The sequence below is a fragment of the Pleurodeles waltl genome, chromosome 7 (genome assembly GCF_031143425.1).
Source record: "Pleurodeles waltl isolate 20211129_DDA chromosome 7, aPleWal1.hap1.20221129, whole genome shotgun sequence".
NCBI classification, from domain to species: Eukaryota; Metazoa; Chordata; class Amphibia; order Caudata; family Salamandridae; genus Pleurodeles; species Pleurodeles waltl.
Genome location: NC_090446.1, coordinates 108,880,023 through 108,907,401, shown reverse-complemented (window position 1 = coordinate 108,907,401; position 27,379 = coordinate 108,880,023). Strand labels below are relative to the sequence as shown.

General features: G+C 42.1%; 1 protein-coding gene across 2 annotated transcripts in view; it reads right to left on the bottom strand.

Annotated features, from left to right (window-relative positions):
* NKAIN4 (sodium/potassium transporting ATPase interacting 4) overlaps positions 1-27,379 on the bottom strand; it is a 149,870-nt gene that overhangs the window by 47,143 nt on the left and 75,348 nt on the right. For both annotated transcript variants that reach the window (XM_069243188.1, XM_069243190.1), the window contains exons 2-3: positions 2,110-2,247; positions 809-889 (exon numbers count right to left, since the gene is read on the bottom strand). In XM_069243188.1, coding sequence (XP_069099289.1) covers positions 809-889; positions 2,110-2,247 — 219 coding nt within the window. The remainder of the gene's footprint in view (positions 1-808; positions 890-2,109; positions 2,248-27,379) is intronic.

Here is a 27,379-nt window from a genome sequence, read left to right as displayed (position 1 = left end):
AACATTTTCAAAAGTTTTGGTTCTTTTGAAAGAGACTTCCAAAGCAGAGTTTTCTCTGAGGGTGTGGATTTTATCAATGTGTTCTGTCCCTCACCACCAAGTCATTCCTGGTAGTGACATTTAGGAAACAATGACTGGAAGGACAATGTCTTTCCTCCGATGGCCCCCATACCACCTGGCTGTCGGAAACACTTTTTCCATTGATGGAGCCAATGGTGGCGCCATCAACGGAAAACGTACGACCCTCCCTTCTCCAAATAAGGCATGCAGAAGGAGGGTTTGGCGGATAGGGGACTTTGGGCCTGATGTATCAAAGGGTTTTACCCATTCTGTTTCCATGGGAAAATGCTTTGGTACATATGGCCCTTTGTCACGTTTGTGAATGAGTGTTCTGTCTGCTAAACTCTAAATCGAGCCCTTAGTGTGGCCTTTACTTCTCCTCTTGTTGGTCTGGATGAGTCAGTGGGCAGGAGGTTGTATCAGGGTGTAGCTGAGATACCACTGAGCTTCTTGGCATTCTTCTTGTTCTTGCAGAACAGCAGAGGTTGGATGATGATACAGGTACAATGGTATAATTTATCATATTTGTCATTTTTCTTGCACATGGTCTAGAAGTATGAGCAGTAGAAATCAGTTAAACTTCCTGGTTGTTGGGGACTTGAAGATCTTAGGGGCTGACTGATACAATTACAGCCAGACCCAGAAAGGACCTCTTTTCTGACCCTACTCAACCATTTTCCCCATCCTCTGCCTTTAAACAGCCTCTTGCACATCACCAGAGACATGACACCTGCCTTAATGTGCTCACCTTTGAGAGTCCGCCAACTTCCAGGTAAAAGCAAATGACAAAGACATTCCAAGTGACCCACACAGCTGTCCAGAGTGTGTACTGTAAAGGGAACGAGAGTAGAAAAATAGCAGTCAAAAAGAGGCAACCATGTCACATTTCCTTACATGTACTAGCTTCAACCCATACAGACAACTCATGACCACCTTCATCCACCCCCTTCCACACCTTGCAGTCAATCACATGCACTCACCCACAATATGTTACTAGTAAATGGTTTTATAATCGGCACTAACAATCACTGGCGCCTGAAAGCTGTGGGTAGAACAACTGACACTATTGTACAGATCATATTCGGGGAAGGACATTTTTTAGATTTGTGTTGAAGGCCGATCAGGTTTCTATTGTTTCAATGGTAGGGTAATGGCATTCTGTTTTCTTGTCACGACCCCACAGAAGTCCCAATCTCCAACTTTGGCTTTTTTTGGCTTTCCTTTGTTTAGTTTATACACTTCACTCTATGACCAATAGGAAACCAGCAAAATAAATTAATATAACCATGAATGTAACCTACACCTGACCTAATGCCTGATAGGTCTCTCATACAGACTTTCAAAGCCACCAGTCTCCAAGGTGTTCCCATCATCGCCCTATGGGACACGCTGTGGGTCTGTCACTTTGTTTTTGTGTCTGGTGAGACTGCCTGTAGTCTGAAATGATGGATGAAGAAAATAAGTCACATTCAGTGGGTGAATGATCTATGTGAGGGATCAAACGCTGGCAACAAGTGCATCAGCCTCTATAGAAGATGACACTTGGGCTCACAGCATGTTAAAGTCAACCACAGAAAACCCAATTAGGCTCCTGCATCTATATGTAGCTGACTGTCAAACTGGGATGGGGCTTCAGAAAAAATAGATTATTTGTAGAAATCGACTAGGCAGCATTATATCCTCCCTAAAATCAGAGGCAAATTCGCTTCCAGTTTAAGCCAAGGGAAGAATTATTTTCCCCTCAGACTTCCAGTGGCTCAGCACAGGAACCCACATCCTTTTAGTCCACAAGTCTCCCAGCGAGTAAAATGAACCACTCTACCATTTATCGTTCTGTAACCATAATAGGAGGAGTGTGAGAGAAGAGTTGCAAAATGTTGGTATGAAGAAGACCCAGGAGCTAGGCAGTGTGGGATGGAGTGAAACGTTAGCAGAGGGAGTGCGCCATACAGTAGGACAAATATTCTCTGTTACACATTTTCAACCCATGAAGAATCTCCCTGCACAGGTGGATAGTTCTCAGATCTCACAGTGAGCGGAATGACTTACCAGCACGATGTAGCGTGGTCGGTACTGGATGGTGCCGAAGAGGCCAAGAATGACGATGATGATGTGGAAGAAGTTGGCGAGGATTGGAGCCCATTGGTAACCCAGGAAGTCAAAGACCTGCCTCTCCAAGGCGGCGAGCTGTGGGACAGAGAGAGATGGACCCTGTCACTAACAGTATATAATACATGACAAAAGGCGAGTAAAAGGGGTAGGGCACCTAGAGGCAACCTATAAATACATACTAATGCCAAATGCATTCGAATATTGTAGCTCATAATTGGGTTCATGACAGCACTAAATTGCACTCCTTACCTACCTGAGAAGGACAGCACAATTCAAAGTCTTTGCTCCTGATCGGGACAATTATCACCTCTAGGTACCAGCTTGGACGCCACTAACTGGGTCCCTCGGTTCGTACCCGGGCCCCTGTCCTTGAGACCCCTGGCAGAAGCTGATACATTTTAAAGTCTGTATTAGAAAAAGCTGCCTGCTGGCGGAAATTCACATTATGCAATGTAATACTGAAAAGGATATTTGTTTTCATGTTGAAGACAATTGTCAGACAAAGGGCCTGATTTAGAATTTGGTGGAAAGATTACTCTGTCACAACGGTGATGGATATCCCGTCCGACGAAATATAAATCCCATAGGCCCCTAAGTTTATTTGAAGGGTTGGTCGGAGTTGGGTGCGATTTTAATGTGCAGAGTAAATGTGGAAGTGCTTCATTGTGTTTAAACATAGCAGGTTATAGACAACTTGGATGCACATTATGTTCTTGACATTGCTGTTTTGTGGGGTGAAGGGCACTGCTCTGTCTTACTTGTATTCAAATCAGGCACACCAGAATTTTTGAACAACAGCTCCAAAGATATGTGCAAGATGTCACTTTTGTGGTGACCAGAATGCTGTCAATGACTATAGAAATCCTCTTTTCAATACTGAGGATGTGGTGAAAGGCAGTTCTGTGTTATATAATGATGCAATGTTCTGTTTTTATATAAACAGAGTTGTGTTCTATTACACCGAATTCTGATGCAGTCCTTCATTGGTCTGTTTCACCGTTGCATTTTCCTTTTATTTTTTTAAGCACTGTTTTAATAGATTAACCAGATTATATTGGCCATTTTCATTTGCAGAAGAAACTAAGGAACATATTTATACCTTTTGCTGCAAAACTGCACTAGCACAGTTTTGTGGCAAAATGTTTAGCGCCGGCTTGCGTCATTTCACAACGCCAGCCGGGAGCCATATTGGCGCAAGCAGGGCTGAACATGGGCTAGCCTCTTAAAAAAAGACGCTAGCCTGGTGGGGTGTCAGTAAGGAAGGAGGGGGTTGTGCATCAGAAAATAATGCCAAGCTGGTTAGAGGCAAAAAAAATGCCTCTAACTAGGTTAGCGCCATTTCCTGGTGCACAACCACCAAAAACATGACTCTTTTCTTAGGAAAGACAGGAGTCATGTCCACCACCACAATGGCCAGCACAGGGGACAAAGGTCCCCTGAGCATGGCCATTGCACCCTGTGGGGGATCCCAAGTTAGGGCCCCTGATGGCAAAAAAAATACTTACCTGGATTTACCTGCGAACGGGGTCCCCCATCCTACAATGTCCCTCTGGTGGGGGTGGTGGTGTTCCTTGGGCTTGGGGAGGGCACCTGTGGACCCATTCCATGGTGTTTAACCATGGAAATGAGTCCACAGGTCCCCTAATGCCTGGTCGGACCCAGGCATTAAATAATGGTGCTAAGCAAGCTTAGCACCATTATTTAGCCCCTCCTCCCACCCGTGCGTCATTTTAGCATGGTGGGATAAATATGGGGATATGGGGATAGCACCAATTTTTGATGGGAATGCCTACCTTACACTCATTGACGCAAGGTGGGTTCACTCATCCAAAAAATGGTGCAAAATCCTTTAATGTTAGATGTCTCTAATGTCAAGATATAAATATGGAGTTAGGTTTGCGCCAAATTTGCATTAAAAAAATGACGCAAATGTGGCACAAAAAAAGTATTAATATTGGCCCAAATCGCTCAATGTGTCTCTTTAGTAATCCATTGCAAATCATACTGCATGACAACATTGAGATCAAATATCATATGAGATTACATCCTGTGATAACATCAAGGTCAAATTTCATATGCAGCCACTTCTATAATGTCATCAAATCAATACCCCGACAAGACCGAAATCGCGATTTTCAGGAAGAGCGCAACACTGTGGTACTCCATCTGGTGGCCAACAGACCTAGGACCGATACCCAACCTCACCATTAACCTTCAATCATCATTGACAGCAATTCTGACATGCCTGCCCAAGTCAATGTTGTCACCTCCTCATGCTTCCATATCCTGAAGATGCTGAGGAAGATTTTCAAATGGCCCCCAAGCAGCACCTGGAAAAACTGTCTAGCACATCCTGGTCACAAGCAAGCTGAACTATGGAATCACCCTCAATGCTGTGACCAACACATTACTCACCAGAGGGCTGCAGGCCATTCAGAACTCAGTGGTCAGGATCACTTCCAAACCGCCCAAACTTCGCTCCCATCACACCACATCTGAAGGAGCTCCACTGGTTACTCATTCACAAATGATCACAACTTAAACTCCTCATCCACACTTTCAAGGCATTACATAGCAATGACCCAGCATACCTCAACAATTGCAACTGCTTTCACAAACCCTCTAGGTACCTCAGCTCCTCCAGACTTCTACTTGCACAAATCCTGCGGATACGGAAAACCAGATCTGGCAGATGTGCCTTCTCCTTTACTCCTAAAGCATGTAATGACCTGCCGCTACACATAATATTCCCATCACTTCTTGAATTCTGCAAGAAGCTGAAGACCTGGCTTTTCAAGTAGTCCCACTAGGCCCTAGGTGTGTCTAGGCTCACACCTGCTTAGCACCAAAAATAACTTAATGGGTGATAGTCTGCTCTACAAATCTACATAACGTAACATAACATAACAATCAGATATGTAGGACAAATCCTGCTTCAAGTGCATTCTATTGGTTTTACTCATACCTCTGTAACACTGGCACACACACCAGCAGTGACAAGTCTGCCATGACACAACTACACTCAGGCAGCACACCCAGCTCTTCCCAGTTAGGACATATTACAACTACACATTCTAGCTAAATAAACATACAGGTCCCACTGTGATTGCGCCAAAAAGTTTGAACACTGAGATGAAGAGTGGTTGCAGCTGGGTGCAAATGGAAAATAACAGAATACACTTTAACAAGCATAATGTAACATAACACAACATAAAATAACAAATCAGGCTAAATGTTGCCTCTCCTGCTCATGCTACACCAACCAGAGGGACTGGCAAGAAAAAGTCATCCCATCATTTTGATGTCAATGGGGCAGGGGTTTACAGCCGTGCGGTATCATCTGTCACCTTAAAGTGTTCTGGGACGTGTAGGCTTGGTCCACTTAATTGGAGCAAATGGACTGAGAATATCAGATTATAATGTCTGGTAAAAAACAATAACAAATGTCCATGACCAACCAGTATTTCAGTATACGAAATGTATGAAGCATACTCTGCTCCCACTAAGAGTTTAAATTAAAGCAACATTATTATAGATTAGAGGTTTTCACTCACTTAGCCTTTTCAGTGTTCTCAGCCTGGTTCCCAGTTTAATTCCCTGCAGGATTCAAGTGGCACCCATCTTGAGTACAGGATGACGTCACCTTCAACCACAACTATATCCTTTCCTATAATTACATGTAGTGTGAGGGATGGGTTATTCTCAGGTGGTTCCCAAGCATTACATGTCTACTCTCCCTCATGCACACTTTATCTTGGGAGTGGGATCACGGTGTCACTGAGTTCTACAAGAATGTCACCAAAGAAGTTGCAGTTTCTTAAAATAACTGCCGAATGCACCAAACATATACATTTTTTTCCACGTTTAGTTGTAAAATGCAGACTGCTTTCCCTTGAAAGTCAGCTCGCATATCATCAACTAGTCATACGTCCCAATAACGATTTCACAGCCATTTGACGTGCATAACATCTTATCCCTGAGGTCGCAAGGAAAAAAAACACCCAAATTTCTCCGAAGTATGAGGCAGTCAGGTTCTCGCTAAAGAAAAATGTGTGACTTTAGGAGGTTCGCTATTTATAAATGGTTTGCAAACATTTTAGTATATTTATAGTAACCAAAAAGAATCTTTGAAATACTATTTTCATGAATAATCTAAGTGAACCTAACTATAACATCCCTATAACCTTTGGTTTATATGTGAATTTTTAGGTTTAAAAAAATATATTTTTCCTAACTGTAACGTCCCGTCCCTGTAACCTTTGTTTTTTTCAGTGAAAGAATGAATATATATATGTATATATGGGAATATTGTCATTATGGACGTGGGTCAATAAAATAAGGAAGCCCAGCGTCAACGGCGTAACTGTGATCACTATGAAAGATTGACAGGAAATCCAATTTCTAGTCATCAGAGTTCTTACCATGAGATGTTACAATGGTGGCTAGAATGTCAACTTATTGAACATGAAGAATATAAATACTTGAAAGTGGACTTTCCAAAAATTCCATATATTTACTTTCTGCCTAAAAATCACAAAAACACATACTGCCCGCCTGGGAGACTGATTGTAAGTATAACAGGCTCCCTTTTGGAGAATACATCTAGATATCTGGATCTTTTCGTATGTCCCTATGTCATGGAACTTCCATCTTACTTACGAGATACAATGGATTTTTTGTCTAGAATTGATTACATTCCTTGGCAAAACAGTTATCTCGTAGTGACAATGGATGTTTCTTCCTTATTTACGTCGATTAAACACCAATTTGGCATGGAAGCATGTAGGTACTTTTTGAGAACACGTCCCATAGAATGTGCTCAACACACACAAATGCTGATAGCTATGTTATCATTCTGTCTAACACACAATATTTTTTAATTCAACAATGAGTACTATCTTCAGAAACAAGGAATGGCAAAGGGGGCATCTTTTGCTCCCACTTATGGCAACCTCTACAATGGATGATGGGAGAAAGAATTGGCATGGTCTGACGAACTATGGTCTCATAGGGAGAAAATAGTGCTGTGGGTGTGATATATATATAGACTACCTTTTTCTTATACGGGATGGACATGACAGGAAGTTAAAGGAAAACATTGATTTACTGAACAGGAACAATTTGAACTTCCACCTTGTAACAACATGGAGTAGAAGTAAAATTGAGTTTCTGGATGTTTTGCTAGAGGTGAAAGATGATAAACTGGAGACCTCTGTATTTCACAAGCCCTCAACTTGTAATTCAATATTATATGGCAATAGTGGGCACCAGAAGGCATTAAAATAGAGCGTTCTTTACAGTCAATTTTTGCAGGCTTGCAGGATTTTCTCAAATGATCTGGCATTTGAGAAAGAAATACTGATGATGATGCAGAGATTTTTGGAGAGAGGATATCCACAGCAAGTTGATGCACTCAGTAGGGTAAAATGTATGAAGAGGGAGGATTTGCTCTTTAAACATCGGCATCGTAGTGAAATGAAAGATGATGGCATACCCCAACCTAGACTTTTTTTGGAATACAATTGTCAGCATCAGGCACTTCATGACATTGTAAATTGCAATTGGCATGTCCTACAACAAGACTAACATATTTAAACAAGGATTGACCAGCATGCTCAGATAACATAGCGTAAAGCTATCTCACTGGGGAACTTGCTAACTAAGAGTCTATTTGTGAAAAAAGAGAAAACATCAAGGTTGACACAAAAGAGTTTGGGGTTTTGGGGATGTGGTCACTGTAAAGCCTGCAAATATGCTGTGAATATGCAATCCTTTGAGACTTTTAAGGGAAGAAGGTGCCCCATTACAGAGAGAATCACTCGTGAAACAGATTATGTAATTTATATTATTCAATGTGGCTGTCAGAAAAAATATGGGGAAGTACTATCCAGAAATTGAAAATCAGGTTTTTGCAACATCTTAGAGCTATCAAAAATCAATATAGATCCTATCCATTAGCAAAGCACTTTTGGGATATCCATGGAGGGAACTGTAGCACCCGGACCTTTTATGGAATCCAACAAATAAAGTCAGGTCCAAGAATAGGGGATAGAACATTAGAACTAGGGAGAATGGAATCTAAAATTATCTTAACCCTGGGCTCAGAGAAGCCATGAGGACATAATTTGGATGCAGAACTACATGTGTACCTATAAAGGGGGAAGACATGAGATGAGGTGAATACAAACATGACAGTAGTGAGTAGTAATTATTGGGTGGATAAAGTTGAAGTGTAAACACCTCCAGTTGTAGGATAGCTCCATCCATTTAAGTGGAAATGCTCATGTTACATGCAGGATGTCCCCATTTGGTGATATGACAGTGAACTATAATTATGTGATATGACAGTGAACCATGTATGGGTGCAAGTAGAACCTATTATAACTGTTGATGCTTGCTACAATTGTATATTGATGATGTTTTCATTTGTACCACAGGGGTGTGCATTACACTTGAATGGTACTTACTACTCCGAGGTCTGTTTATATTACTCATTGCTATGTTTAGAAGGATGCTACATTGACACTTCCATATGATATTTTTACATTTTATAGAAAGGAAATAGACATATATATCACTCAATAGGTCATCGGCACGTTATAGAAAATGTGGTTAATGCTTTTGGCATGTTAGACAGCAATTGTGCTATACTTTTTACATGGTAAAGTACATTACGAGTAGGATATAGTCAAGTAAGAGGCTGACTTTCGCACATTTCTTAGATTGTGTCCCCTTTTAACATACTCAGTGCAAGAACGAGATGATGATTATATGGAGCAAATAAGATTAGAGGTGAGGCTGGAGTGATTTATATGGGATGTCCATACATTTTGCACTTATTGCACTTTGCACGGCACATGTCACTTTATATGGGGTATCTTTATGTTTTGCACTTATTGCAGTTTGCACGGCACATGCCACTTTAACTAGGACATCTGGTTGGTATCATGGACCATTTTTCTCCATTACTGACAATGCAGTATTGTCACTTACAGCTACATGTCACTCCATTCAAAATATATACACATATGAGTGGTTATCCACCTGTTATAGTCTGCTGTGGACGATCCGAGAGGGGGGTGGATATTTTAGTCTGGGTATTAGGATTGTACCATTGACTATTTACCATGTTTTCCTAGTGCTGAATTATGCTCTATATAATTAAGTCACTCATTTCACGATTAGGATGCCAAGTACAGACATTATTTATGGGTAGTGTATATGGTGATTTTCAATAGCCTGTGAATTAATTTGACTGGTCATTACACTTCTACCCAGTAATGTGTATGTGCACTTGTCACTTTATTGGAACATTATATGTTTAGTAACAATATTTTAAATTTTTGTATGACAAATGGATACACACATATTAGTATGTATTACCATCATACGTGGTTGATACCATTGTGCTCTATTTTTAATATTTTAATCTTTAAATATGTATTGCGCCATGCAAATTATATTCATTTATCAGATTTATAAACTTGCAACAGTGAGAGTGTGAAGAACATCGGGTGACTTGGAATAATTGGATTGTTAACTGTATTATCGTTTGCATTACAAGATGGCAGAACCATTATTTCCATTATTTCTCACTTTTGCAGTTGTAACAATAGACGAAAGACTAGCGATGTATATGAGGTTGTTTTCTGTAGTTGAGGAGTGTCCAGTGGAAGGCGTCAGCTGAAATGCATTGATATTCCGTTTCTGTTCGAGGTTACACATTCATTAAGAATAAAATGTAGTATTTGGAAGAATGAGTTATCAACGGGTATCCTTCTGTTCAACAAGTTAGAGCTCTGGATTCGAGCTATGGGTGCAGCTGGATGATGAACGTGAAGGATGTATATAAAAAAAACAAAAAAACAGAGGTTGCAGGGACGTTATGGTTAGGCATACATTTTAAACATACAGAACCATAGAAATTCACCAGTTACGGTTAGGGTTATCTCAAGTAAGAATAACTCATGCCCTAAGGTGACTATAACTCGCGCCCACACCATGCACAGTTTTTTTAATCGAAAACCTTACTGCAAATATTACATTGATATTATCAATGATGTTATCAAAGGTGTCATGAGTGCCATAATTTGTGGGGTAATTAGCAGTGCATGGCAGGGTGCGAGTTATAGTTACCTTAGGGCTATTGTTTTTTTGTTTTTTTTTTACCAGGGATTTGTGATGCCATCATGATTCCATGGTAAAAAAAAAATGAAAACACATGCTTTTTAGCCCTGGAGGGGGCCTGGACCCCAGCACCAAAGCTAAGGGGTCATACCCTGGACCCTTTTTTTTTATTTTTAACCTTTTTGTCTGGGACTTAGTTCAGGCTGAGTCCCAGCATGGCTGCCCACACTTCTTTGTTGAAGTGTTGGCAGCCAATCAAATTTCAGCACAAGATCAGGAGGTGGCGCGAATCCTTCATGTCCCTAGATATACAAATTTGGATTTCCTCAAATTTCTCAAAAACTACTAAAGAGATTTACATCAAATATCAAACAGAGTTCTTTCTGTACCAAGAGCAACCTTTGTGCCTAAATGGGTGTAATTCCGTCCCTTGGTTTTTGCACTATTGCTGTTCACTTTTTCCTATGAGAATTAACATTGGAAATGCTCTAAATTTCACCCCCCACTATCATGGCCCGCGCTCGATGGTTCACCCTGAAATTTTCCAGACAGCAGCTCACATGACTGTCGAATTGTTTGGGAAATTTTGTGAAGATTCGTCAAGGGGCACCAAAGATATAGGGAAGCAAAAAACGTTTTTTTCTATAGAAACTAGGTCCTAACTATAACTACCTAGTGGCGACCGCTAATAGGTAATATATAGTAGGTAGTTATAATTAGGCCTAGTTTCTATAGAAAAACAGTTTTTCCATAAAACAAAGTTTTCAGTTCAGATTTTGTACAAGAATTTACACTTGGTATAATTAAATGTCTGGTTTACCTATCCATTCAAACCCTTTTACAAATTTTAACCAAGGGATACAATGGCCGTAGATCAGTGTTAGACCTATCAACAGGTTTCCCCTCTCTTTCTGGCTTCTGATCTCCTGTTTTGATTCTGTGCTAAATTTTGTTTTTGCTGGATTTAAAACACTGGGCACTTTACCACTGCTGACCAGTGCTAAAGTGCAACTGCTCCCTGTGTAAAATTGTATTGGTGATTGGTTTGTCCAAGGTTGGCCGATTTGATTTATTATTAAGTTCCTTGTAAAGTGCACTAGGTGTTCCCAGGATCTGTAAATCAAATGCTGCTAGTGAGCCTGCAGTACTGATTGTGCCATCCACGAGTAGCCCTGTAAATATGTCTCAGACTTGCCACTGCAGTGTCTGTGTGTGCAGTTTTGAACTGCCAGTTTGACCTGGCAAGTGCACCCACTTGCAAAGCCCAAACCTTCCCTCTTACTACATGTAAGTCACCCCTAAGGTAGTCCCAAGACAGCCTCAGGGGCAGGGTGCAGTGTCTTTAAAAGGGTGGACGGTACTGGTATGTTTTACTGTCTTGACAGTGAAATACTGCTAAATTCATTTTTCACAATTGCAAGGCCTGTCTCTCCCATAGGTTAACATGGGGATTGCCTTGAAATATCTTTTAAGTGTAATTTCCCATAGAGAGTAGATAGAGATTTGTAGTTTGGAGGTCTCTTAAATCACAATTTAAAAATACATTGTTTGGTGAAATTGTTTTTTAAATTGTATCAAGTGGGCATTTTCTTGCTTAACCATTCAGTGCCCCTGCCTGTCTGATGGAATCTATGTCTGGGTCAGGATGACAGTTGGGCTGTTTGTGGATTCACTCTACACAGTCACACAAGGGGAGCTGTGGTGTGCCCTGCATATCCTGATGGGTCTTCTTGGGCTAGAGTGGTGGGAGGAGATGACACTTACACCTGAATAAGGCTTTACTTGTCCTTACACAAAGCAGTCTCCAACCCCCTGGAGTCTGTCTGGGACCAGGGAAGGAAAGGCAGAGTCTTGTGCACTTCAAAGACTTTCCTTTGAAGTTTACCTACTTCAGAGGCAGAAATTAGTATAAGTATTGGACCTCTAAGACCACAACTTTAGAATTGTTCTGGACTGAGGACATTCTGTCAGGAAGAAGAGCTGGATGCTGTAGAAGGGACTGCCACTCTGTTGCTTTGCTCTGCTGGCCTACTGCTTGCTGCTTCTGGCCTGGGTGTGAAAGGACTGGACTTTGCTTTCTACATCCTGCTTCCAAAGGTTCTACAAGGGCTTGGACTGAGCTCGCCTCCTGTTAGAGGTCTCAGGGACATCAAAGACTTCATCTGCCAGCACCTGGGCTTTCTTGCTGAGAGTCCTGACTTGCCATGTGGTACAAAATCCAGTCCCTGGCCCCTTGGAAGTGAGTTCAGGTGAAACCAAGAAGAAACCAAGTACATAGACTCCTGAGCGACATCGGAACCGGTAGCGCACCGTTACCGACGTCAGAGCCGTTGTCCCCACTGAGTGCAACGACCACGATCGATGCTGCAGTCCCGACGTCGCTGAAGTCCCGCCACAGCGTGAGTCCTGAGTGCTGTGTCCCTGACGTCCAGGATACCTGACTCTGCCACATCACCTGTGGCCAGGTGGTGTGATCGCAACACAACAAAGTAGACACCTCGTGCCTTGACCTGCTGGATTCATCGGCCTGCTGGATTGTAAGGAGCCGACGATGCATCAGACTGTTGGGAACGACTCCGTCAAGACATCGTGATATCCGCAGTCGAGCTATTGTGCTTCTAATTGCTATACTGAAGTTTAATTTTTTAAAATTTATATTTTTGCTTGTGTATGTTGGATTTTTGTTGTTTTGGTCTTGTTTTTTTCAAATAAATATTGGCTATTTTTCAGAACTGGTGTGGAATACTTTTGTTGTGTTTTCACTGTGTTTCTGTGTGTGTGTGTGTGTGTACAAACACTTTACACATTGCTTCTGAGATAAGCCTGACTGCTTGGGCCACGATACCAAGGGGGTGAGCAGGGGATATGTCAGCTGTATGACTCCCTTACCCTGACTAGAGTGAGGGTCCCTACTTGGACAGGGCGCAAACCACTGCCAACTAGAGACCCCATTTCTAACATTCAGAGGCAAACAATAAGATAGAATGAGACTACTGAAAGTAGCCTCTTGTTTTGACCAAAGTGGCAGCCACAACCACAAAGGTTAGCCTAATATAAGCCTCCATAGTCCCGATTCCCAATTCTCCATGACATAAACAAGATGAAGTACTCTTCAGGACTGACACTAAGCAGTGTAAACAAGACATTTTCTGCCATTTGTAAATCTTTAAATAAGTATAGGCCCATAATTCCGCCCCAAAAGTTGCCATGAGTAAACATTTGGCTTTATACACGACCAGTCAATTTCTAACTGATTTATAGCCCAGTTTGACAATAAGTCTAAAGACAGCTTCTAAAGATCTGCCCAATTGTTGAATTTGATTTCTCCTTAAATGGGCCGAGTTAAATGAGGAATCAAAGGGGACTTCTAATGCTGAAACGTTTTAACATTATATATGGGTATAGAATCAATGCGATGTGTCTTGCGTTTAGTGGCCCCAGGACGAACCATCATGGTGTAAAATTTAGATAAATTGATTTTTAAGTCAAGGTCCTTCAAAAAATGGCAAATTGATCTAACAAGTTTTGCAACCCATTGGACATGTGAACCAACAGCACTGCATCAGCTGCATACAGTAAAACAGGGACCGCTCAGGAGCCTCTCCGCACCTCTCTGTGGCATGTGCTTTTTTCTAAGCTTTAAATGACCCTCCAGGTCATTGATATAAAGTGCAAAAAGAAAGGGAGCCAGGACACACTCCTGACCAACCCCTCTAAAGATATGTCGATTATTGTCCTTTTAGATTTCTGGTTTCACAATAGTAAACAGGCGCTTTTAGTTTGCTGAAAATGAAAGAGCAGATCCCATAAAAGAAACTCTAGCTTTCCCTACAGGGACACTGATTAGAGCCAGCGCCGGACTGGAAAACAAAATCAGCCCCAGCAAAACTATTCAAACTAGACGCACACCACATGTGGCTTTGAAAAAAAAAAGAGTGTAATGGAGGCTTTCATGGTTAAACTGAGATGGCCTGGTGGGCAAAAGAATGATGGTTTGGAGTACTAGCCTGGGAGATTGCCAGTGGTTAAATTTATTGCAAGCATTTCTTTCATCACTTTTTGTATGTTTAATGGAACACCATAGAGGGCCAAGTTTATGCCCATACGTGGGCCCCACGCTCACTGTGCCAGTGAACCAAGCTACAGCCAAATGAAAAGCCCTATTCAGGGTGAAACCAGTGTTGTGTTGCTTGTGTTCTGATTCAGGGAGGACTCGGCCTGGCAGTTTGGGCAGGACTGTTCTTATTGGAGCGGGGTCAAGATTGGTTCGCATATGGCTTCTTCCAAAGTAGATGGCATGATGGGGAAAAAAAAACAAGGGTTGGAATGCTACTCCGAGCAATTGCCAGTTATTGCAAGGAATCCTCCAATTACCTTTTCTGTGTTTCATGAGAAGGTCAGGACAGCTCATTCAGCTCTGGAAGCCGCCTGCTATCCTGCAGGCCACTGCCAACACTGCGTAGTGTTACCATTGCCAGTCGTGCCCTGATTAGAGCCAGCCAGAAGCAGCATCTTTGCCCTTTGTTTACACTTTGGTACTCCTGCTCTGCTCTTGCTACCCCTGGTTTCGGGGGTCAAGAAGGAAGCATCAAGTGAAGGTAATCAGGGTTCTTGGAGCCCTCTTTATTTTCTGTAGCGTAAACTTCTTGCCCACTCATCTTCTTTTCTCATAGTTACCAAGCAACAAGAGGGAGGTTGTAGAGAAGCTAAAGGAGAGACAAGGAATCAATCCTGTGATGCCACTGGGGGCGTTAAATGGTGCAATGTGTTACTGCTGCTTCAATAGCATCATAGTGAGTTTCTGTTCATGCTAACCAATGGAAGGTCCACCCAGGGCTGGCTTTAGTGCTGGTGGTGCCCTGTGCGACAGTCTTTTTGGTGCCCGCCGCCACCCCATGACCACCTCCTCGGAATCCCTCACTACCATCTGGCAAATGTGCCCCTCATCTCTCCATAGCCCCCCTTTCACATACATTCCTTTGTTTTACACCGCGTGTAAAGGCTGGCTATTTAATCCACTCAGCTATCCACATAAAATATAGGGCCAGATATACCAAAACATTTTGCGCTCGCAAATGGTGCGAATTGCAAGATTCCACCGTTTGCGAATGCAAAATTCCCCTTCACGATGTATGAAAGGCATTGTGGTCCAATTTTAGGGAATCGAAATGTTTAGTGATTCTCCAAAATTGCAACTCTGAATAGGAATCGCAATCTGCGATTCCCTAAATAAGAAATCACAAATAGGGAATTCCTATTTGCGATTTCCTATGCACATGTATCAAGCATTTCCTGAATGCGAACATCGTCATTTAGGAAATGCAATTACCATGAACTCCAAGTTGGTGGTAACCATGTGCATTTTTAAAACATGTGAGGGCTTTAGATGCGCACAATTTATTTTGGGGGTGCATCAAAGGGGGCCTTAGGCCCTCAGCACCCTCGTTTTTGCATTACCTAATTTGCGAATTTCTAATAGGAGTTCACAAATTAGGAAATGCAAAACCATTCGCACCTATGGGCCCTAATAGTGATTCCCTAATAGCGATTGTGAATTCTTAGAAATCACTAAAAGGGAATCGCTATTTTGTTACATTCCATTTTGCATTATCTAAATAGTGATTTCTAAAAATTCGCTATTTAGGTAATGCAAAATGAAACTTTGATACATCTTCCCCATAGTTCTGTTCTTTGCAGCAGGCATATTAACCCTCTACACTACTTTATGGCGAGTCAAACCTGCCCTAGACAAAATTCCCATCTCTCTCCCTAGCAGGAATATTTACCACAAGTGGTATCTTGGCATTTGAATTGCTTCCTGGAGGCCGGACGCACAAAGAACTTTTCACCAGGTGCTTTTAAATCGCAAGTTTCAATAGTTAGTGCTAAACACAGGGGCCCCTGAGGTGAGCGCCTCCCCAATCCAGGTCAGCACCCGGTGCGGTCGCACCGCTCGCACCGCCCTAAAGCCGGCCCTGGGTCCACCATGGGTATCTCAAAAGGTACCTGAAAGTCTTAAAAATGATGAGAAAAGGGAATATCTGAGGAAGCAACCTTCTTTTTTATTTTTAGACACATACTCCTCATTGGGCAATGAGCTTATTCACAGCAACGTCCTACATGACACGCGATCCATTTTAAGTGATGGCTTTGAGCGGCGCGTGCATAGGACAAAGGGACACCCCTCCCCCAGCCACAGTACAAGCCCTGCATCATCCATGGCACAGAAGTGTCATATGGAGATCAGTTCCCAGTCAGGGGATGGCGCTGTCATCAGCAGCGCCTCAGCGGCTGCGAGGCGGGCACACCGCGGCGCAGCCATGGCGGGGGGGGGAGCAGGGGACGCTGCCTCAGCTGCGACGCGCGCTTCGTGCGCCTCCTTGGCAGAAAATCTGCTTTTGCAACCAGAGTAACAGTGACTAAATTAAGCAAAGCCACACTGCTCATTTCAGCCACACGCTGTTCTCCTCTCGCTTAATCTGAGCTTCGGGGTGCACCCTGTATGGCAAGAAGTGGTTAAATCTGTGCAGCGAGGTCTTTAAATGTCACTGCACAAATGTATTAACTCATTCAAACATGCAGACATAGGCACCGTCGAACAGACCCCGGTGTAACATTAGAATAAGGAAATTGTGAGATTGTGAAGTTTTGTGTACCACAACCGTGCTCATTGTAGCCATATATGAAGGAGATACAGTTAGAATGTAATCTGTCTAGAGATTGTCCTAAAATCAGGTAGAATAAGGTTGAATTCTCAATTGTAGAACAAAAAACAGTTTTTCCACTGTATGTATACAACTGTGTTTATCTTGAATACAAGCACATCAGACAAGCGCTTTTTGCAGATTCTTAGGTCTTGTGAATGTTATAAGAGAAAGTAAGGTATAGAAAGGCAACTCAGGAAAGGAAAATGAATTGAGGTGCTTGTGTGAGCTGGCCTTGGGGAGACAAAGCAACGAAAGAGCCAGGATATCAGATTGGCCATCAGATTAAGATATACAGTTAGCACATTCTAAGTAAATCATCAGGCAAAACCAATAGCATGTCCTGCTCTCCTGAATTAACAGGCAAGGCCACTGGAATTATGCGGCAATGCAAGAACAAATTATCCTGCAGGGTTGGCTAAATTCTTTGGCAAGAAAAAATACTTATTTGGCATATTCTGTGAGAAAATCAAATTTCCGCAAAATCCGCAGCAGCACATTTTCTAGCTAATAGGACATGTTAATAGGACACCGGTATTGAGATGAAACAGAGCACAATAACAGCGAAAATGCAGAGGATTTCAGAAGGGAATTACACATTTTGTGAGCCTCTTCTTGGGGTCCTGTCCTGGTGCAACGGGCGATTACTGGGCAGTTTCTGTCATTGGTGTTGTTTTTTTCATTGTTGACCCGGGGTCTCCACGTGAATAACAAAAATGACTACTGGGCTGTGTAACAGGAAGTAATGTCAAGATTGTCACGTCCATAGTGATAAAAATGGGGGGGGGGGACGTCTCCCCTGTGCTGAAGCAGTATCCTCCCAGATTACACACATTCACGCAGAGCATGTCCACCAGGGCCGGGTTTAGTGTTGGTGGTCCCTGGTGCGAAAATCTTTATTGGCACCCCCCCCACCCCCCAATAAACACCTCCAGACCTCCTCGGACTACCTCAGGAAAATCCAGCAAAAGTGCCCCTCATCTCTCCATAGTCCCTCTCACTTACATTTCATATGTTTTAAAGCGCTTGTAAAGGCTGACTTTACTAATCCACTCAGCTATCCACTTAAAACATAGTTCCGTTCTTTGCAGTAGGCACATTAACCCTCTGCGCTACTTTACATCGAGTCAAAACTACCACTAGACAAAACTCTGATCTATCTGTCTAGCAATGACATTAATCGCAAGAGTGATCTTGGCATTTTAATTGGTTCCTGAAGGCCGGATGCACAAGGAACTTTTCAGCAGGTGTTTAAATTGGAAATTGCAAGTTTCGAAAGTTATTGTAAAACACAGCCCCGCCCTGAGGTCAGCGCCCCCCTTTTAGGTCAGCACCCGGTGCGGCCGCACAGGTCGCACCACCCTAACGCCGGCCCTGATGTCCACTATAGCATCTAAGCATCAACCATCCCTGTACACATCACATTCTTAATGGACCCTCTCCCTGAGATACAGGTAATGTGCCCCCAGTACTAAGTAGTCAGTTGCCTACAATCATCAGTTATTCCATTGCCTGGTGGTGGGATGGGCCATCTTCCTACAAGGAAAGGAGTGCTGTTGGGAAGCACCACTCTCCCCAAGATCCAACAGAGAGGTGTGCTTAGCTAACCGTAGTAGCCTAGCAATGATGGAATGGGCCCTAGTGCAAGCAAGAAAAATGGGTCCTTTTTTAATATAATTATTTTATTATTTTTTCACACACTTTACACGATTAATGCAACAGAATTGTAACACTGTATAACACAATAAAGAACGTTAAAAATAAATGAAAAGCAACCACAGAAAGAAACAAGCCCCCCAAAAATACCAAGGCCTACCATCTGCCTTCTACCCCATCTATTTCAATTCAGGCACACATCTGTCTTAAATATTTCCTTGCGGGATTGCACTGAATGAGGGATAGCTCTTTTCGTCCATACATTTCTCTGAACTGCTTATTCCAACTAGTGACCAAATGTGAATTTGGTTCATGCCAGTGCCGCGCAACAAGGATCCTAGCAGTTAAAATCATCAAAAAGTAATACCTTTCAATTCCAAAGGAGCTGCCCCGAGGTACTAAAATTAATAAACTGAGCAGATGGATGAATATGAGTTCAAAAAACACTAGAGATCTCCTCAAAGACCCTCTTTTAGCAATGAGACATTGCCCTATATATGTACAGTATCTGCACCTGACTCCCTGCCCCAGAAACATTCAGAGCTTGTCTGACAGCCCCAACAAAATAATCAGTTTGGAGTATATAAAATGATGAATTTTCAGCCCAGATATATTCACAAATCAGTTATTCAACTGAATTAATACCTTGATCATTTCAACACTAACTTGTATAGACAATTGACAAGCCCCTTTGAAGATTAAAACAGATATATTATCGGACTGGTCCAAAATGGGTAACTTATAAAAATTGACCAAATCCCCTGCTTCCGCTTGCGAGGCACAAAAGTACAATACATGGTATGTACTATTTAGCATCCCTGAGTCTGTAACTTAGTTATGGAAAAAAATAATGTATTGGTATTTAAAAAAAAAAAAACTGTACTACGGCAAATTGGGTGATTAGGTTCAAAAGATGTAAGACCTGAGAGCTTCCAAGCGGCTGACCTACCGATTACAAGCTTGACCTAGATCAGTTGCAAATCACAAGAAAAGGATGAAAATCCGGGTAAAACCGTGGCAATGTAGAACATGCAAGAGAGGCAATTTCAAACTTCTCCTTAAGGCTTCACCATTCCTGGTGGAACACCAGAAGTCTTGAAGCAATGGATCGTCAAACCATACCAGCTGGCCAGGTTCGAAATATAAGGACCGTAGACACCATGATTCATGAAGGATCATCACTTGAGACATTTCCTCGGATAAAGCAGGCCAAATATAGGAAATGGGTCCTTTGACTGCTGTTGGGGTAGTAAAATTCAGCATCATTGGAGTTTAATGGGTCCTTCCGGGCTCTGGGTCCCTCTGCACCTGCTGCTGCACCAATGGTAGCTGCACCCCTGGCTGTCCGAGCAAAAGAAAAACACAAGGGCGGTCCCCTTGGGCCGATATATTACCATGTTTACTTGGTGAAAAGGAGCACGACATGTCATATAAATACAAAACGGAGCAGGAGGGCACAAGGTAGAGACGTCCACATATTATGGGGCTTTTTGGCCCACACACACTCAGTAGATGGACTTAGCATCTTTATTGCCAAAAGCTACCACTTTTTAGCAAGAAAATGATCTGCAGAACCTTATTTTTTGGTAGATATGTTATATTTAAGTGTCTCTTTAAAAAGCACTTTAAACTCCAAATCATCATACCTTTTAAGAACAAATGTAAACGCTTTCATTTGATCGCCCTTTTAAAACAGCGATTGCTTAGAGAACATCGTGATGCATATATTGGCATTAACTGTTCAAGAAAATATGGAAAAGGTCAGTACAACAACAATAAAAACGAGATAAATCGTTGTAATTAACCCGTTTTGAGTATCTGTCTGGGCAAGAAGTGTTTATGAATTCAACATTGTGTTCTCTCCAGTGCTTAATTTGTAAATAAAAACGTGCTGGTGCTCAAAGCACTCCTCTTAAGCAGACGGCTGCTGCAATTAAATGTACGAACACGGAATGCAGAGGCGTAATCCTGAAGCCATCTTGGGCCTCTTTGGTCCATTTAAAGCCACTCCCTGCCCCTTCAGCTCACTCTTGCAGCTTTCTGCTTTCTCCCTTTGTGATGCTTTTTCGTTTTTCTCTCCCTCCCTCTTTCCCATATGTGTCTTTTGCTCGCAGTAAATGCTTGAGGCAGAAAAATAAGTGCCGGCCCTCAAAAATAAGTGCTGGTGCTCAGCACCGGGAACATCAAGCACAAATGAAGCCCTGGTTCTCTCACTCATGTGGTTTGTTTTGTCTGTATATTGTATTGTAATAGTATTTATATAGCGCTTACTACCCCTGACGAGGCGACGAAGCGCTTATATATGAAGTCTCTTTAAAAAAAATCAATACGCAGATATTTTGAGTATTCTGTCTTGCGCATGTTTGTTCCAGCTGAGAACTTAGCACTCCTCCTCCAACAATCAAGAGCTTTAATAGGAGTGCTATCACAGCCTAGGCCTAGGGAGAGGCTGACGCCGCTTCAAGGCCTGAATAAAGCAATCAACAGGTGACAAGACACACGGAACACCTGCAGACTGTCAAAAGCTGATTGCATTTCGTATGCGGCACTTTTGTCACTTTTCCTTCCTTTCAGCAAGAAAAAAACAGGTTTTTCTGACTTCAAAAAGAATTTGTGCTAGTCGATGCACGAACCGGCAAATGCTGTAAATCCCTCATTATGTTGATTTTGAAGGAAACTGACGAGATTTTAAAGGTTTATGCAATGCGTGTTCAATGTTACTACAAAGTTTTGCTCATTTTCTCGCTTGAAGGATGACATTTGCTATGCATGTTGTGGCATAATTATTCTCCATTATAATCCTTTGTTTATGTTTGTTTGAAGTTGCAAAACCAATAAAACATCTTAAGTTTACAAAACTCTCCATCTATTGCAGCACAGGGTGCACTTTTACAAATTAGTGGTTGTGAAGGTAAAGAGAGAAGGGAGAAGCAGATCTCAAGTTGGGACTTGCTGGTCCATCACATGGAGCAGGGGTCTTCAAACTGGGGGGCCTCAAATGATCCTAGGGGGGGCACCAGGATCTGGCAAAAATAAGCACCATGCTGATAACAGGGCTGAAAACAATGAACAGCAGTAGATCGTTTTGTGATGGGCCATTACTAATATGTCTTGTCATTAATATGCAAGCTGGGAGCATGTGTCAAAAGGGAAGAGACTCCAAATACTGTTCAAAACCACCACTCCTTCCCTAATAATCACACTGGGGACACCTTTACACGTTAGTAAGGCCTGCCTGTCCAGACAGTATGTTTGGTATAATGTATTTGATTGCATTTTTAAAACAGTAACATCATTGCAATGTTTAAATGCATCTAGACATATATAAACATTGCTAATTTGTATGATTAATTGTGAAAAATTCAGAAGGGGTCGGTTATTATTTTTTTTCTAGGGGGTGGGGGGCATCAAAAAGTTTGAAGACCACTGCATTAGAGGATGAAGAAAGGGACCTCTGATTTGTGTTTCTACCCATGGCACAGGGCCTTCAGCAAGGAGGAAAGTGTCAGACATGGCTCTAGATAGGACAGCCTGTGTTCTGGCAAGTAACTGTCTACAGATTACTAAATGACCTTGAAGTTCTAGCTACGATCTTCACCTGGAACTTGAGAAAATTCAATGTCTGTGATTTGGAGTTGTAGGCTAATGACCTGAATTGTATGGCAAAGGGCTACAGAATGATTTCCAAGAACCGGGCAGTCATCTATCTTGCCCACTTAGCACCAGGAGGCTTGAGGGGGCGATGGATAATTCTTTGATTATTATGCCAACTTTTCTCATAGCTAATTTCTGACCCAGGGTGACCAGCATGGGTAGGTTGACCAGCCCTGGGCCTTCGTGTGACAGCTTGATGCATTCCTGACTTTTAGTTTTGGTCAGCTTTCATTGAAGTAAATACACTAACACACATGAAATCAGAGCTTTGTAGGTGAAAAGGTCTAGGCTAGAGACAGTGTCCGTGGTGACCTGGAGCGAAGTGATCACTTTAAAGATGGCTCCATGAGGCTCAGAGCCTAGCCAGGTTTTTAGATGGTTTTCGGATGAGATACATTTACAAGTAATGAATTTTGAAGAGCATCATTTACGTTTTCAGTGGCTATTACACAAATGTAGAACGGCTATGGCCCTTATGGACCAGTGACGGGAAACTCTGGTTTGGCCCACATTAGGCCATTTTGACTATGAATACAGAATTCCTTGTAACTTTATGATGACTTTTACTACCACCCCCTATCAGGACTGTCATTTCGCACAAGCATATTGGTGTCATCACTCTTCATTGGCAGGACGAAAGTGGGGTGATGCATGGCAGATAGGGCAGTAGCATCCTCAACTCTGCCCCTAAGCCGCATGGAAAACTAAGCACAGCCAATGGTTACCCAGTGGTCCATGTTCCGGGTGCCATAGCAGGGGACCTTTTCACAGGATTGGATAGTATCTGTCTGTACCTGGGAGCTTTCACTGGTGGCTAGGCCCTGAGAAAGGCACCACACACTTTATTGAACATCAAAATGCTCAATGATTCTGCATCATTTGAATCTTTTCCATACATACGTTTGAGGTAGAGTACATGAACTGGGATTTATAGATCTGACCCGGAAAAAGACAAGCAGTTGATCAGAAACACAGTTTATAGTACCGGCTCTCGACTTTGCTTTCTCTTGCTTCTTTGCGTTCACCTGCTTGCTCTCCAGTACTTCAGTATCTTGAAGGGTCCCTTGGGACGTTAAGACACTTTAGAACAAACGAACATCACATATCCCTCTAACTTGAGCAAAATATTGGTTAGCAGCTGGACACCAATAGCACACAGTGGAGGCAAACATTCTCAGGGGGAACCAGTACAGGCTCAAACTTGCATGCACCTCTGAAACAGGACATAGCTCCAGTCTCCAAAGCGGTAGATGTGTTTATCCTACTACACTTCTCAGCTGCTTTTACCACTATAAAATACAATTTCCTCCTGAACCTATCGAGCATGTTTTGAGATATCAAGGTCTCTGTCTTGAACTGGTTTCTCTTTATGAAACACACAGGTCCTCATTAGAATGAGCAGATAATTCTTCACCCGAGCCACCCTCTTCTCCTAAAAGCTCCCGGCAACGATGTGGCCTATTAATGTTTTATACAATACCTCTAATTGAACTGATCTGCAGGCTAGGGAACAATATGCACTAAATAAAATTAAAAAAAACACTGTAGACATGCCACTGTCCTTATCCACAAAATATATAGAGATTCCCATCCAAACTAAATAAATTTGAGGTGGACTATCTCCGCTTTGCAGAGAGACTCTGGATCATACTCCAAACCACACTTGTCATTGCTAAATACAAACCCAACATTACCTTATAAAGATGACTCCAGATGTTCCTGTTGGGCACGCTTAGTCCTAACTAAAACATATTCTACCTATAGGTGGAAGTAGATTTAAAAATTACAATGGAATCCCCAAAAAGGAGTGAAACACAGGCTACCTGCTGGATACCAACATCATCCCATCCTCAGGGCCTGCATCACTCTCCATCAAAGCAAGGTCCTCTGGATCTACTGTAATTCACCTACTGGTATCTTCACCTTGATTGCCTTCTCTTCCTAGCAAACACACTCAGGCACGTTGTGCATGGCATCACCTGACTATCATAAAATCCTCACATTTACCTTATAATGTCAGTAGGATCATCCGTTCTTGGTCCTCTCATGCAACCCTTTTGATACGTCCATGATTTTTTTGCTAAGTACTGTATGCCTGTTTAACACAGACAAATCAACAAATAATGTTATAGACTGGTTGGTGTATTTGCTTAGTTCTTTCTACATATGTTGTACTAGGTGTCAACAGCGGTGGGAATCACAAAACCAGTGGTTAAGAAAAATTATATTCTTCAGAAGACGCAAATTCCCTGGCAAAGAAGAATATCTTGAAAATGCCTAGCCTGTCTCAGAATTACACACAAGCTAACTATTAGCTCCTGAATGTTATCTTACTCATTGATGTAGAAAAGGAGTTTTTTTGCTCAAGCATAGAAGGAGCAACCATAGCAGATTATGGGAGTACGGGGAGACCAACTCTGACATTTTACTCACTGGTCAGCCGAGCTGCCAAATGCTGCGCTAACTGATGCAGAGAAGCAATGTGATTGGCAGAGCTACATTTAAAGAGCTGCAAGAACCTAGCCCGGAGGTCATCAGTGCATCCATTTTTTTTTCTATTATGGTGTTTAGGTGTTTTTCATCGACCATCAAGATACATCCTAACATCCTACATCCTTTCCATTTGAAGGTCCTGCAAGAAGTCACAATGGAATTCCCTGCGAACACTCCCTACCCTTCACTACAGAGGCCCTTCAATAGGTCTCACTAACTAGGTGCGTTGCTTGCACTGGGATGCTGCATTTCAAGAGAGCGTGCTAACGCAGAGCCTCAGGAGTCTTGTACATTCCTTGTAAATGTTTGCCTGGCTGTATTTTTCATTCAGGTATTATAAATAAACATCTTGATTTCTTGTTATATTTCAAAGTAGAAATCCAGTATTGCCTCTAGGTAGTGCGTGGTTCTCCTATTAATTCTACCTGCTTCGTTTCAGGCAAAAACCAGGTGAATATTTATTTGTCATCGCTCAGGTGCTCCGTCTCATCTCTTGTGTGGTACTAACCTCGCCTGCATCAAGTGCACCTACGGCTCTCTGGAGACAAAATGGAGGAAGTCTTATACAGAAGAAAGGATGGTGCGGTGACCTCAGTACTTCAGGAACTATGAAAAAAATGTTACTTTCCAGGCAAAAAAATTACTTCCGCTGAAAACAGTAAATCAACCAAGGAAATAGCTTTTTATTGGTCAGCATTTTGTCATCCGCATTAGCCTGTCTGCGGTATTCAACATCACGCCAGAAAGGTGTGATGCCTTTAAAAACATTTTTCATAAGAAAAGCAAAGAACTTTCCAAAAGACTTGGAAAAGAACCAATGTACGTTGATGAAGCTTGTACATTAAGAGGGATGTGTGGTGTTGCTTACGCGCCCTAGTGTTAAATGAATCAGGCCTTGTATTACCAAAGTGGTCAAATTATTTCTCGTGTTAGGGATTTTGACACAAGCATGGAAGGGTTCCATATTAAAAGCATTCTCAGGGTAAAATTCCATGGATGCTAAAGTCGTGAGGAATTATCGACCAGTTGTTGACCTGCCCATGTCTCCAAAATTTGAGAAAATGATGTTAGACCAGTTAAAGACCTTTATGGAACATAACATTCATTACTGCATCCTCTAGAGATAGAAATGTTAATATTGTCTTAAACCATCCTTGTGATGGTTTATGAGAATATTCTTGATGTTACCTTTGAGGAAGGACAGCCATAGGTTGGTCTACTCGACTTGTCTGTTCCTGAAACTGTAGATTCTTTCTTTCTGCTGGATCACCTTTCCTTTGTAGCTGCTGTGTGTTAGGGACCTTTGAGTTGTCTGAAACTTTTTAGAACAACATATAGCCTGGTCTCTGTGTAACAGTCTTTAAAATCAGAGGACTCTGGGGAGCCCTAGGGGGTCACCTTGATGTAATTTAACATCTATACTTAAGATCTAATGGATAGCTTCAGAGCCCCTGGGCTGCAATGCCATTCATGTTTAGATAAGAAGTAGGTGTACCTGCCTGCCAGAGGACCATGAGAGAATTTGCTTGATTCTGGATGGATGAACTGGAGAACATTTAGGTTAAATGCGAATAAGATGGTGATGCTTCTCTTGGAGTCTAGTCCCATATTAGGTTAGGTTTACATCAGAGCTGCCATCTCCTCCATGTTTTCTTAGTTGTTAAACTACCTTTGCTACAAAGGAGTAGAATTTTGGGAGTCAACAGGGACCATGCCCTCTCTAAGAACTTCCACAGAGGAGCTCTGGTGTAGGGGATATTTTATAAACTGCCCTGACTGGTACAAATGCTCAAGTGCATCCCAAATCGGCATTCTTACACGGCTCTGGGGGTCTTGAAAAGACTAAACTGCACAGTATGAGTATCTTGTGTCTGAGTCTTCCTGACTCCAAAGTGAATCTTCTGCAGAGAACAGAAAATGCACCACAGTGGGTACCAGCCACAAGGAGTGCGCGTTATAAGACACTTCGTCTAATATTCAAATGTTTACCTTGAATAAACCCAAGGAACCTTACCCTTAAAGGGAAAAGCAAGAATGAAAAAAGGATCCCTCAAGGGTAAGGTAAAGAGGCAAGAGGAGGAAGAAGGAGATATGAAGTGGAGTCAAGACTAGATAGCTTCGATGTTCAACAGCTCCTGTCTTCGGCTGCGCTGGTGACAAGCTTTTAAGAAAAACTTTGGACATCTGACTTTTTTAAAACAAATTAAGCAATGGAGGAGAAAAAAGCTGCTGTCCAGTCGTCTAGTTTGTGGTATTCAATTCCCCTAAGATTCGAAGGCTGCCCGATCTAAAATGGTTCAGGAGGGCCCTGAAGGTAGCAAACATGATGCTCAGGTTTGTAGAGGGAGGAAAATAAATGGATGGAGGAAGAATCAATTCAAAATGAAGTTATTTTGGATCATTCCTCACTCGTCCTTCCTTTTTTCATGGAACTAATTATTCTTGAATACCCTCACTTAAGTAATAAACACCTTTCTGGGATTAAGATGTATATAGAATTGAGTAGCTTCTATGACACAATTGTAATACGGAATTTAATGCTATGTATGTGTTTCACCTAAATCGCTTTTATA